Below are 13809 nucleotides of genomic sequence, written 5' to 3'. Positions count from 1 at the left end.
ACACACACACACACACACACACACACACACACACGCACACACACACAGAAAGACTGCAGGGGTGATTAATTACACAAGCACATTTCAAAGAGCTGCAGCCGTACAATTATAAAGCGTACACACTTTTACAACCACTCTGCTCATATCATATTTTATGGTGCTGTGCATTTGGTGTAAGCAGTTTAAACAGTCCAACTCTCTGCTTGATCCTAGCCATGTGTGTCTCTCGTCCAGGATGTATAAATCCACATTATTGTGGTTTCCATCCACACACTCACTTTCACTGAAAACTTTTAAAAACATGTTTAATCTGTCCCTGGCGATGTTTATACTTATAGTTCTTCTTATTAACATGGTTAGTGGTCAGTACGGGTTGTTCCTGTGGGAGGACCTTGGTTAGAAAAAAAAAAAAAAAAAAGCACCCAAAAAACAACCTTTTATATTTCTGCTGCATTCTGTTTTTCTCACACTCTTCCTTTTCCTGTTACAAGCAATCAATCCTCACATCCGTGTGAGTCTATCCCTCAGCCCCCCCCCCCCCCCCCTCCCTCCTCTAGGGTTTCCCCTCCCCTCCCTCTCTCCACAGCAGCAAGATCCATAAAAGGCAGTACAACCCAGTCCTGTACTGTGCCCACGGAGTTAACCCCTTACTGACCAATAACAGCGGATTAGTCGCTGAACTGTGGGTGGAGAGCAGGAAAACAAAACAAATGCCATATAAGTCTAAGAGATGGATCCAGGGCAACGTGGGAGCGTCGGAGATGTGCTGCTCCCCGAGCCCGCGGTTCGGCGAGGCCCTCCGAGCTCGTCGGGGACAGGGACTTTGTGTACAAAGCTCGTTGCTCTAAACACTCACAAGGGCGAGGTCGGTGCATTCGGCCGCTATCTTCCCCGTGCGAACGTGCAAGGCCGTCGCTCGTCTGGTTTATCTGCTCTCTGACTGAACGAGGTTATGGTTCGTGTCTCCATCGGCGTGGCCGCGACCCCGCCCCCGGGCGCCACAAGTTCGGCCGAGTCCGACGGGTCCGTCGCCGACAACTTTCACTTTAGAAAAAAACCATCACGTCACGTTTTAGTGGTAAATGAGGAAGTGAAGCTCTCTGGTCCTAGCGTGGGAAGAGCTGACTGTAGTTCAGCAGATCCTTCTGAAACATCTCTGGGGCTGAAGGCACCTGCCACTGCCTTCCACTCCCCTGGTGGCCCCTACCACTAATCAGACTGACCAACACGAAACTGAGGAAGATTTAGTGTGTGTGTATTTTAGTAACAGCTTTCATATGGCAAATGAAATGCTCACTGTATCCAGCCAGAAGTGCCACAACAGAGCTTTCCAAATGCTGTCTCATAAAATACAGGACATTCTCTCTCCACGACCTACGTCACGCTAGTTTCGGTCAATAAGGAACACACTTTGTGCCTACTTCTAATGCCTATTGTTCAGTCAGTGATTTTTGGGAAATTTCCTCTGGCTGCGAAATGTCCAACCCTGAGTGGACTAATATAGTCCAATCAACAATGGAGTATAAATGTAGCAGTCTTTCCATATCCTGTCAAGGCACTGACCTTACGCGCTACACTCAACCCTGAAAACGTTTATTTTAGCTCGACCTACTGCTGAACTCTACGCTGGCGCCCATTTCTGTAAAACTCTTAGCCTGGACAGGAATCTGGAGCTTTTGAGTTGGTTTACATGAATGAAGCCACACTTTTACATTTGTTCCCATTATCTTCGCCATAGTCATCATCATCTCATCAACATTTTTCCATTTAACGGAGAGCACTTATGGTGTCTGTGCTATGTGAGCAGAAAGGACAGGGACTCGGAAATGAGGATCGTATGAGAGACAAACCAGGAGGGGGGACTCCGTCCTGCTGTTACTACAGACACAACACCAGGAAGTACTAAAGTCCAGATTGCTATCGTGACCTGACAAAAGTCTGAGGCTTGGGTGTTAATAATGAACACGCGCGCACACACACACGGAAAGTCACAATGCACTCTCATCTAAAGCTTTTACTGACGCCAATAAATTGTTACTCAGTTTCCATTTTTCCGTCAATTTCAGAGTCTCTTCAGTGGCGACCCAAAAATACACACCATGGGACAGAAGTGGATATTCACTCGTACTCCCATATTCCAGTCCATTCCTCACCGGTTTCTCAAAGGACTCGTGAGTTATGGCAATGACAACATGGACTATAACCTATATATGCAAAATTAAAAACAAATATCTAAAAATCCTGCCTCACCCTTCCCGTGGGTGGTACATCTCCTCACACTCAGGACGTGTACCAGAGGCTGTGGAAGCATGTGTATACTGTAATATGGTCCTGTTTTTCTGGAAACCTTGCATACCAACATGTTTACTAGAGCTGCTCCCTGAACACTGAGCCGATTCCTGGCAACATGCGTGTGCCGGGGGTCTCCGTGCAGCCGTGTAGACGCTTCTGTAGCAGCAGAACTTCTTGCCTAGGCAGATCCACCATTGCTCTTTTAATGAATCAAATAATTAAGCAGGCGAGAAGATACAACTCAATTCCAAATCTCAACATTGGCTCGTGCTTAGTTACAGATGCTCAAATTAACATCTGAGCTTGCAGGCTTGTAATGTGGGATGTGTGTGACCAGGCTGGTGTTGACGAACACTGCAGTAATCTGCATAATGTGTTCCACTTTGTTCAGTGTAATAGTAATACATTTTTAAAAATTGATTTTCTCCGCTCAAGACATGCAAACACGAGCTGCTAATGGAGTTAAAGGCGTTACGCCTTTATCACATCAATGATTTCTGCAGCCAAGCATTTAGGGAAACCACCCATACAAGTTATAAGCATCTCATGCTCTTGAGAGGGTAGCAGTATCATGCCCTGAAACACATACAAACAACATGCAAGGGACACCATGGTTCCTGCTTATTGTTAATTACTGCTACAGCCAGGCCTAACCTTGGAAAAATGGACAGGTTACGCAGATGATTAACCTGCAAGTTAGGACGCCTTCCTAAACCATTGAGGGTTTCCATCTTCAAAGCTGCACAGTTGTAGTGTGAATGCGACAGTAGTCCAGCAAAATCTGGTTTGCCTGTCACTCACCTCAGCCCCACCCAACCATTTATCCAAGCATTAAACCACGTAACCGTGGTAACATGCCACAAAGATGGCGAAACAAACAATAAAATATCAGTTTCAAACACAAGCGCAGGCTTGCCTTGTTATTTCTGATCGGCTGGTGAGGCGAGGGTAGTTAACGCAGTGAGGGCTGGTCCACCATTTTAAAAAAGAAAGACACTGATTTCCAAGACACAAAAGTCTGAACTCAACACAACCCCCATTTAGCAAGTACACACTATAAACATTTAACATTTTTATACAAGTTATCTTAAAATGTTCAATTCTGTTGTAGCGAAGTTTATGACTAACATTCAGTTAACAATTATATAAATTTATTTTTAAAAAGCTTTAGTGTTTAACGCTGCATGTTATTTTCCCGATGAAACCCAAGATATCCATCTGTCCCTGATCCAATGAAAATGGATCAATGAAAATCTTCTATAGTGAATGGTGTCTATAGTGAATGTGTATATATATTAGGGGTGGGACGCAATCAAAAAAATTAATCGAATTAATCGGAAGCTTTGTAATTAATTAATCAAAATTAATCGCATTTTAATCGCATTTCAGTATTTAACATGAGAAATATTAATTTAAGTTTGAATGATGAATGAATCAATGAACATAATCATAAACTTCAACATCTTGTTTATTTTTCCACCAGTCTACTACAAAGACCAATATATGTGTAGTGTGCAGAAAACAGTTCAGAACATTGGAAATTCTGACCAAAAATGTTGTTTAATTTAGGGAGTTTTGCTCAGGATATTGGAAGAATTGAAGTAAATCAGAAGATGTTTTTTAATACCATTTTAGATGGTAGACTTTCTTTAATTTCCCAGGCCTCTGCCATAGGCATCTTCATAGTGCCTAGAAGTGGTCTTCTGCATGCTCAAAGCAAATGACTGGATCTTCATCATCTATAGATTCATCATCTATAATATGAGCCGTCACACCAAGATCATTCTTGTTGCTAACAGAGGTCCAGTGATCCCCAGTCAGAGCCACATTTGTGGCACTCTTCACAATAACCTGTTTTAATTCTTTCCTCATCATACAGCTGCTGGATTTTCTTCGACATTGTCTTTCTGGGGTGAGTTTCCCAAAACGTTCTTAGTGCCAAGTACTTCGTCACCTCGTTCTTACGTACGAGGTTAAGAAGTACTTGGCGCTAAGAACGTTTTGGGAAACTCACCCCTGGACGGTAGTTCGTAACTTGCATCAGTTGACGCAATTCGCAGCGCTTCTTGTAAGCATTTATCTTCGACCACAGAGAGCGGACAACACAAATAATGTGACGCATCATGTATAAACGCGTGCGGAGTCGCGCGCTACGGCCATTCGCGAAAGTTTAATCCAGTCTTAATGGTCCAATGAAGGTCATTTAAAAACCAGGACGTTTCCTCACAGGATGTGAATTACGGACGTTTGGTCACCCTATCGTACTAGGAATACATTTAGCAGCTAAGTTATCATTACTGACCTGCGCGTTAAGCTGGGCGTACACTGTGCGATTTTTGGCCCATTTTCAGCCGATTTTTCACTCGTTTCGGCTCAATCGCGTGTCGTGCATCGTATAGTTTACACAGGTAAACGAGGAACGATTCACACCTCACGACCAACTCCCGATCAGAAATCGCAGCGTCGCAAGAACATCAAACATGTTTGAAATTCAAATCGCTCCTCGTGAGAGTATCGCACTGTTGAAGCAGCTCCACGAGCCGACTCTCCCTGCGATTTAGTCGTACAGTTTGAGCTGGAGCTGAGTACACGATTTAAAATATCGCACAGTGTACGCCCAGCTTTAGCCGCAACATGTTTTGCGTTGAGGTGGCAACGAAGGGTGGAAGTGCTCCTGTGATAAGCAAACTCCTTCCTACATAAAGTGTAAATAACACTATTTTTGTTTGTACTTCCATCTGAAAGTTTCTTATATTTAAATTTCCCATCCACCAGCGTAGCCTCTTCAGTCATCTCCATCATGATCATCTTTTGTGTGTCCATAATCTGTATGCCCGGAACTCGCGCACTGAGAAACATTCCACGGTGCAAAAGTGTCTAAAAGTCAATTTTTGAGATAGGGTTTCTTAATACAGAGGGTGCATTAGACCAGGGGCTCATCTCCTGTTTCCAAAATGCATCAATGACTGCTTGAGGAAGCTGTTCTACTTTGATACTTGAAGAAAAAAAAACATGCTCAATAAAATGTAGGCTACTCGTGTTCAACGGTTTATTCAGTTAAACGTGAATTTGTAAGCCAACATACTGTACATTAAAAGGGGTTGATAACATGTTTATTCAGCTAAACATGATATTTGAAATGTAAGCCAACATTTAGTACATTTAACCTCACGGACGTAATTTGAAAAAGCCGGTTTTGGTCCTCTGCAGTTTTAACGGTTAAAAAGAAATTTTTAAATAGCGACGAATCTAGCGCTAGGACCTTGCAGAAAACGACCGCTCCGAGCTCCGCTCCGTTAACGTGGCTGCATCCATGTAAACACACGTACGACACGTAATTCACAGGTTTGTACACATATTTTTCCTAAACACATATTTTTACACATATTTTTCCTAAAAATCACTCTCAATCAAATTAAGAGGTCATTAAATACACTTTCAACATGCAAGCTGCTCTACACAGACTAACAAACTCCTGGTTATTGTAGCCCCCCCCCCCCCCCCCCCTCCATTATGTTCAATTTTGATCATTTATGACGAATCTGTTTCAGTTTAGCATATGTCAGTTAGCTGACAGACATTTTTAGGTGATATAATGCACTTCACCAACATTATACCTTTCCCTTCTGTTCATAGTTTGTTTGCCCAGCAGCACATAGTGACATGTACTGTAATTATACTTTATACTCAGAATGACCAAACTGAAAATGATTATCACCTCTTTAAATACTTCTCTGATCATTCGTGAACAAGGCTGAGAAATCCCAGGCTTATGAGCACAGTCTTCCTCCAACTGCCTCTAACTTTTGATGCTAACTGAAATAAACTGAAACATGTAGAAAGATCTTATTGGCATGCTGTGTGTTCATGGGTGGGAAAGAAAGGAACAAGGAAAATTGCCAATTTGTAGTTTAACTATGTAACCTCATAATTCGTTTTAAATGCCATACATTTTCCCCTAAAGATCCTTTTAGCCCTAGTTTATATTAGCTTTGAAGTAAATTTCTAGCGTTAGACTGATGTTACTACAAAAGACAATGGAAAACAAAGAAATAACAGATAGTAACCAGGCAACACAAAACAAACCCTGACTGTATGTAATCACTGTGTATTTGTATACTTTTAATAAACACGTCTGTAGGTTGGTCAACATATAACTAACGCATCAACCTCAAACTATTATGATCCATGGACTAATTAAGTTTTTGACTGCAATTACCAACATTTCTGGGAACTCGGCTGTGTTACAACATGATGTGCAATAAGACACTAGATAGAAATACATTTACCAATTTGCAGCTCCCGTAATGTGAGCTCTCCGTCTAAGTCTTTTTTTCTGTGGTCCCCAGAATGACACAGGATTGTTGCCTAAAGGGCAATCCATTTAACATGCACAATAATCTCATTTTAGACATTTTGATTTCCTGTAACATTACTTCAGCCACTATGTAACATACCTATGATCATTAGTCTGCTGGCTGACTGACGTGCAGACGTTGGATGACTCTCACTGGACTTGATCCCTGTGCAGAAAATCTGCCTATTGCCTTCCCCCAACATGTATCTCACTCTAATTATAGCCTGATGTTGTACAACATACTTCACCTGCTCTCTCTCATATTATATATATCACATTCATTCATTCTTGCCGTGTGGGACAGCTAAAATAAAAGAGTTAATGAATAAATTCCTTTATGACTTTACACATTCACTTATGTCCAATTAAACCTCTTCACTGATTAAGAACGGCTTACCGTGCCCTGGAGCCGCAGGACCGGTTCAAGGTTCTGATCTACGACTTCACAACTGTTCAGCTGACAGTACAAACAGCACATAAACAAACAAGGATGAAGCTTCAGGAAGCTGCCCACACAGCTACTCGTGGGAGCTACTACAATTTCCTTGTGTAATTAGCTTTGTTGTGTATCCAGTGATCATAACGCATAAGCGGATATACATTTCTTTCATTTTTATTTCTCTCCATTTCTCTCTGACTCACTCACTCTCTCTCTCTGTGGGTGAAGAGAAGAAAGCACGAGGATAAGACTGCATGCTGGGCGAAAGGCAGACAGAACAGTTTAATTCAAAGTTACTTTTTAAAATCAGAGCTGCATACTGCTCTAAACCCAGGGACTACAGCAGACTACCACAACACTTAGCTACATGATCTGCATGTGCGCACACACACACACACACACACACACACACACACACACACACACACACACACACACACACACACCTTTACTTACAAACAGCACTCACAAGCATGTAAGCACATGCCCAAAGCCACACATTTATTCCAGGAAGTCAAGAAAACAGTTCTAATGCATGAGCATGGTTCAGCTCTCATTCATATGAAATCACATATTAGTCCTCTCCTAAAAAAAAAAGGCACACGAGCAGGCAGGCAGGCAGACACACACACACACACACACACACCCACCTTGTGCGCCCTTGACGTTGTTGTCCACCTTAAACATCCCCTGCCCTCACTAAACCCTTATTAAGAAGATTATGTAGACACACCATTTACCAACGGCCAGACTACTTGGTCAAAACTTAGTTAGCCTATAGCTAAACAACTCTGGGTTTAGTTAACATTCCCATATACTACAGAATATAGGATTTACAGTTCATACACATCTGGTCATTCAATTTATATTTAAAATTATTAAAAAGGATTCTCTCTCTTTCTCTCTCACACACACACAAACTTCGGGCCACTTTTATTTTGTTTCCTTCTATCTCCAATATATAAATAGGAAAATGAATAACGAATACAAACATGGTCATGGGTCAGATGAACCTAGCAATGCAAGTGTTCCCAGATGTGCTCCACTGGATCGAGACCAGGCGGCTTAGCGGGACAGGCAAGGACACAAACATCACTGCTGCGCTCCTGAAACCACTCAAGCTCCACGCTTGCATGGTGAGGTGGGGGGTGTCACCCTGTTGATGGGTACCATTACCACCAAGGAGGACCATCAACACAGCCCTCACTGCCAAGTACCCGTTGATGTTCAGAGGCTCGTGCAGTGATAATAGTGGTTCAAGATCATGCCAGGAAAGCATCCGTCTGACTCCGACACCCCCCCCCCCCCCTTCCCAGGGACTCCCTTCTCTGTACACCTTCACTACAGCAACTCCAGAACATCCGATGAAGTAAGAGTTTCACGACGTGCTGCCATCCTAACCCACTAACCCATTATCATGCCCTTTTGGACTTCAGTCAAGCTGCATCCTGTTTGCCAAGTTTGCCTATGACGCCGATATCATCTGCCGTGACTGGCACTCACTTATTCCCACGTGTGGCTGAGCCTGTCAATGCCTCCCAGGCAACGTTCATTCTAACCTGGGGTGGTCATAATATTCTGACATGAATTTGTGTGCGTGTGTGTGTGTGTGTGTGTGTGTGTGTGTGTGTGCGCGCGCATGTGTGCACGAGATCCCTACACTTAGCAGTAGACAAGGAATGGGAACAAGATGAGAATTAAGATGCCCCTTAATGAGAGATGGAGAAAGGTATTCTTTTTTTCTGCAGTGGTCAGAATGACACAGGAGGCTGTCAATTAATATACACAAAGAGCTGGCAGACAACGTGCAGGCTTCCGCATTTCATTACACTTTCATTTTAGTTTTTTATTACTGTTGCTGCAGACTTAAACATGTGACCTGTGATCATTAGTCTGCTGGCTGACTGACCTGGTTAAGGCTGACATGGGGTCACCCACCCTGGACCTGATCCCAGATCCCCAACTCTTGTTTCTGTCACATGGTGGATGCACGTTCATGTGCCGAGGAGAAATCTCATGTGACAGCCATATTGCATAATGCTTATCGCACTCGTCCAAGAGTTCACCACAGGAATTAAACCCATGCACTAGGCTGAAAGGGATGGACTTCAATTATCAGGGCAAAAGGCACCACAAACTCTCCACAGCAAAAGTAACAGACATTAGAACACACCGACTCGAGTAGCACACGACTTCAGCTGCATACGGCATCATAGAAGACGATGCAAGCTTAATCTATTTGGGTTCATGCCTATGTTAGACATTACACAACCTGATGCAATGCGATTAAGAGATTTCTGCCTGCGACAACAACCTCTCATGCTCAGTGGTGCCTTTTATCTCAGAAGTGTCAGCGTATTTATTTTGCAACCGCATGATGACAAGCCAGAAAACACTGTCTGCTGCTCAGGCTAAACGTAAAAACCACGTCACAAAACATTTACATCCACCTAAATAAAAACATAAATAAGAATCAACAATATTATTTACTTATTTTATTTACTCTACAATTAAAGTCCATGACCAAAGTCATGTCAGCTGACAAGTATATTACGCCTGCTTGTCTTAACCCTCCATCACAATGCAGAACCAGCAGGCAGCGTGCTGAAAACATGGCAGCTGCGGTGCATCCAGATGAAATGATGGCAAGTTGTAGACTACTGCCTCATTTTGACTTTGGGAGGTTTGTGGTCGTGTCCTATCCCCACCAGGGACTCTTATTCTGCCATTTTGTAGCTTCACATATGTGCAGCTCATATGTGCTCATGCATTCAAAACTTCATCACCCCTGACCTTTTCTTTCTTTACAATCTCCCTCATTATGTTTGTTTGAAGGGGACCACATCCTGACTTCCTCTACTGCTCCTACTATACAGATAGGATCATGAGTCTGGGACTGTAAAATGGAACTTAGATTTACGAAATATAACAAGGGAAATAAATTAATCCGACAGGTTACATTTATGTTCGTTTCTAAATAACCCATACTGGTCTGCAAGGGGAAGAGACCCCTGATGTGTTTGTGGTGTGTGTACATACGTATGTATACACACTCATACGCACAATATATAAAATTATATACACTTACGCACAGAAATAACTTGTGAAATACACAAAGGTATTCAAAGACACAGCACATCTTGCATTTCAGTCTGAGGTCCTTCATCAGAGCAAGCAAAAGTGCTTCTGAATTAGTAGGAGGAACGCATGTCCATCAATTACACAGTTCCTTCACAGAGCCAGCAACACAGGGCATCGCTGCAAAGCCAGCCAACAGCTGTGGCGGTCGCCTGACAACGGCTCATTAGGTGTAGAGCTTTCGGGGGGAGAAAAAGGGTAAAAGACGTATCTGTTGCTGTTTTAGCATCCACTGCTGGCTTTTCTGTACAGGGAGGTGGGTGGGTGCAGACGCCAGCAGGGCTGGGATCAGCATGGACAGAAATTTGCACCTCTGCAGTGAAGTGTAATACAAAAAAATATTAAATAAAACACCCATGGATTCTGATTTGACAGTTCTTACTGAAGTGGCCGATTGTGGCCGTGTATGAAAGCGTCCTACAAGTAATCAGAAAACATCAGATGTGTGTGTTCAAACTATTTAAGTAAAAAAAATCCACAAAGTCAAAAATACAAAATACAGATTTATACAAATATACAGTTTTATACAAAATATACAAATATAAAATCTGACGGGCCATTACCACTCTGAAGGATGTGAGATTCTTTAGAGACTACAGTACACCTGCTTTTTAAAAAGCTCTATTCCAGTTGACAACAACAATACAGGCTACTTTGCCAAATTGGATGAATTGTTTCTTCAAAGACTTTAATTAAGCTTCCAAAGACAATAAACACAAGAGTGGATGTACTAAAGTACTACACATTGCAGTCCATAGCCTTCTGCTCCAGACATCCTCATCTGGATACTACTAACATTTCCAACAGGACAGTAAACAGGACATGGAGTTCTGTTTGTGGAAAGGTGTTGAAGGCACGGCACTTGCTCATGTGACTGGCTACTCATTTGTCTCCTTGCTGATTATTTTGTTTATGAGAGATATCCATTTAAAACAAACATCAACACTTATGTATTTTCTCTGTTGCTCACTGGATAGCAGTGCCTAACCTAAAGTGGTATTAACAAAATCTCATAGTGGTTTCATTTTGCAATGACTCCGATACGTAGATCAGCAATAATGTATTTTTTTAAATACAGAGTTCTTTTGTGATCATCTTAAACTAGTTCTTGGTACCGTAACAAGTTCCTTATACCATTTTCATATTTTTTCAGTTTCTATGCTCTTGTATGGAATAAAAGATTGTGGACATGTATATGAATGGTACATACAGTACCGAGTTCAGATACCGTTTCATTGGTAATATGACATTACTGGACTTTTAAAAAGCAAGTATATGCTGTTGCGCAATCCGACATAAGCTCCCGACATTAATGCATGGCCTGATACGAATCTTTATTTTATTATGAGCAATTCATTCAGTGAAACCGTAGCAGCACGCAGAGCTGACAGTCGCGCAACATGAGAGAACACGAGATCCTTTAATACACGCCGGTGCCCGTTTCCCCCATTGTAAAAAAAATCCTTTCCATTCTCAGTGACTAAACAGCATCCATTCACACATCCGCATGAACAATAGCATTACACAGCAACATGAACATCTCAATATCTAGCGTAACAACAAAGCCAATACACAATTAAGGACTTAAATCACTCTTTTTTATTGGGATGCATCACGTGCCGTATCTACAACAGCTCAAGAAATGTCTCGTGCACGCCCCCCCACAGCGTCACTTGAATGAATGAGAGCGAGCGGCTGCCATGGTAACCGGGCACGGCAGCCAAGGCTACTTTTATCAGGCCACGGCTAGACTGAAGAACTGATTGTTCTCTGTACTACACGTACTTCGACATTTTTTATCTACTAAATCAACTTTTTTGTCTACTGTGTGAACATTGTAGAGTGTCAGATGCCACCAGGTTGTCTAATGAATAAGTAATAAATCGGTGTAATTAAGCCGAGGCGAAAGTGTATTTGATGACTTACGCTCGAAGTCCGAGTCCTCGTCGTCGTCGTCCTCCTCGCCGTTAGACTCGGTCTGCATGGGTTCGCCATCAAACATAACCTTGCCGGGGGATTTGGCACCAGAACCGGACCCGTCCTGACTCCTCGTGTCTCTCCGACGAGTGAAATACTGCACGGCGAATTCTACAAGGTCCGGGGGCCTTTGGCGGAGCACCTCCACGGTGTAGCCTTGCAACAACTCAGTTAGACCAACTGGTATCTCAATACTCATGGCTGTATAGCTGTGCTATCCTGATATGCAACTACACTCTTTAATTCTGGACTTTCGTACAAAAATATACTTCTTATCAGTCCATGTAGTGGACGTGTTGCACAACTGAAAACGCTGTCTGTCAATGGAGCAACCGACTACAGGGAATTGGGGAGCTGCAATTAATTAGCAAGTGTGCATGTCTACTTAACTCGACGGAAACTGTGTGCGTCTATGGCAGGGCGAAATGAAAAGGATTTACTGTGGCAAAAAAGGATTAAACAGATCGAAGAGCTCAGTTGTTTGAAAATGAAAAATAATTTTTTAACGGCGACTAGTTTACATACATGCCAGTTACGCAGCCTGAGTTGTAATATTCCACGTCAGTGTGACAATATAGTTTGGTTTTGTACCACAAACATGTACGAGCGAGCGACTTCTCATGAGAATACGAGCACAAGGTCTCAGGGAGCTAACGCTCACCGCCGGCCACAGGCGTCAGGCTCACGGGGCGCGGACTAGCTACCGAGGTTAGCGTTTAAGGCCAAAGGATTTACGCTTCAGAGTCAAACTAACGCTGAAGTCACCTGGCTGTAAAGTGGCGGAGAAACGAAGACGCGGCCACGTTTCCGCTGTTTCAACGGGATAAATACCCAGTAGCGGCGTGGCGGAGAGCCGCTCGCAGGGAGGTAGCGGTGTTGTGAACCTGCCTCGTCCGAGAAGCCCACCAGCAGCCGGAGACTCCCCGCCGGGCGACGTGTTGGTGCTAGCTAGCTTAGCTCACGTTAGCTAGCCCGAGAGAAGTGGCGAGGGGTGGGACAGGGTGACAGACACGATAGCTAGCTATCTTGTCCTCAGAAGCTGGCCAATTTACTTCAGGGCGTGCAGTACGAAAGAAAACGCTACAAGTACAACACGAGGGACCAGAACGAGCCACAGACGACTAGACGTGTAGGAAGGAGAAACGACGCCGCGGGTTTCCTGGGAGACGTTAGCGCTAGCTGTGTTGGCTAACCAACCGAACCCGGTGAAATACGACCACACAAAAACTGCAGATACCGTACTTCTTCTTTTTCCTTTTAGTTCTGAAGTCCGAATAGATATGCGTTGGAGTCAAGTAAACGGATCTCCCAGATGTTATATATAAAAATATAATAATAAGCTTAATTTTTTTTTTCGTATTGCCCGTTTCTGCCTCTCGACGAGGCGCACTCTCCCCTTCTACTCCACGAGCCGCGCTTTGGGGGGCGTAGCCACAGGCCAGAAACTTACGGCGCAAAAGGCGCAATCAAGTCTGATTGACGTCAAAATTGACCAGTCACATCGTTGCCGAAGACGCGAGTCGAAACTCACGCGAACGTGTGAGTGGGCGTGTCCATGAGAATTTAGACGCGGATGATTAAAGTGACAGCTTGTGTTGCACAGAAT

General features: G+C 43.3%; 1 protein-coding gene across 1 annotated transcript in view; it reads right to left on the bottom strand.

Annotated features, from left to right (window-relative positions):
- Window positions 1-13628, bottom strand: part of prkar2aa (protein kinase, cAMP-dependent, regulatory, type II, alpha A) — a 37048-nt gene extending 23420 nt beyond the window's left edge. Inside the window, exon 1 of the mRNA XM_077003944.1 lies at window positions 12153-13628. Within this exon, the coding sequence (XP_076860059.1) occupies window positions 12153-12402 (250 nt within the window). The 5' untranslated portion in view covers window positions 12403-13628. The remainder of the gene's footprint in view (window positions 1-12152) is intronic.
- Window positions 13629-13809: the final 181 nt, after the last annotated feature.

The sequence above is a fragment of the Brachyhypopomus gauderio genome, chromosome 4 (genome assembly GCF_052324685.1).
Source record: "Brachyhypopomus gauderio isolate BG-103 chromosome 4, BGAUD_0.2, whole genome shotgun sequence".
In the NCBI taxonomy this organism is placed as follows: Eukaryota; Metazoa; Chordata; class Actinopteri; order Gymnotiformes; family Hypopomidae; genus Brachyhypopomus; species Brachyhypopomus gauderio.
The sequence above is the reverse complement of the archived record's forward strand: the minus strand, read 5'-3'. Positions and strand labels throughout refer to the sequence as shown.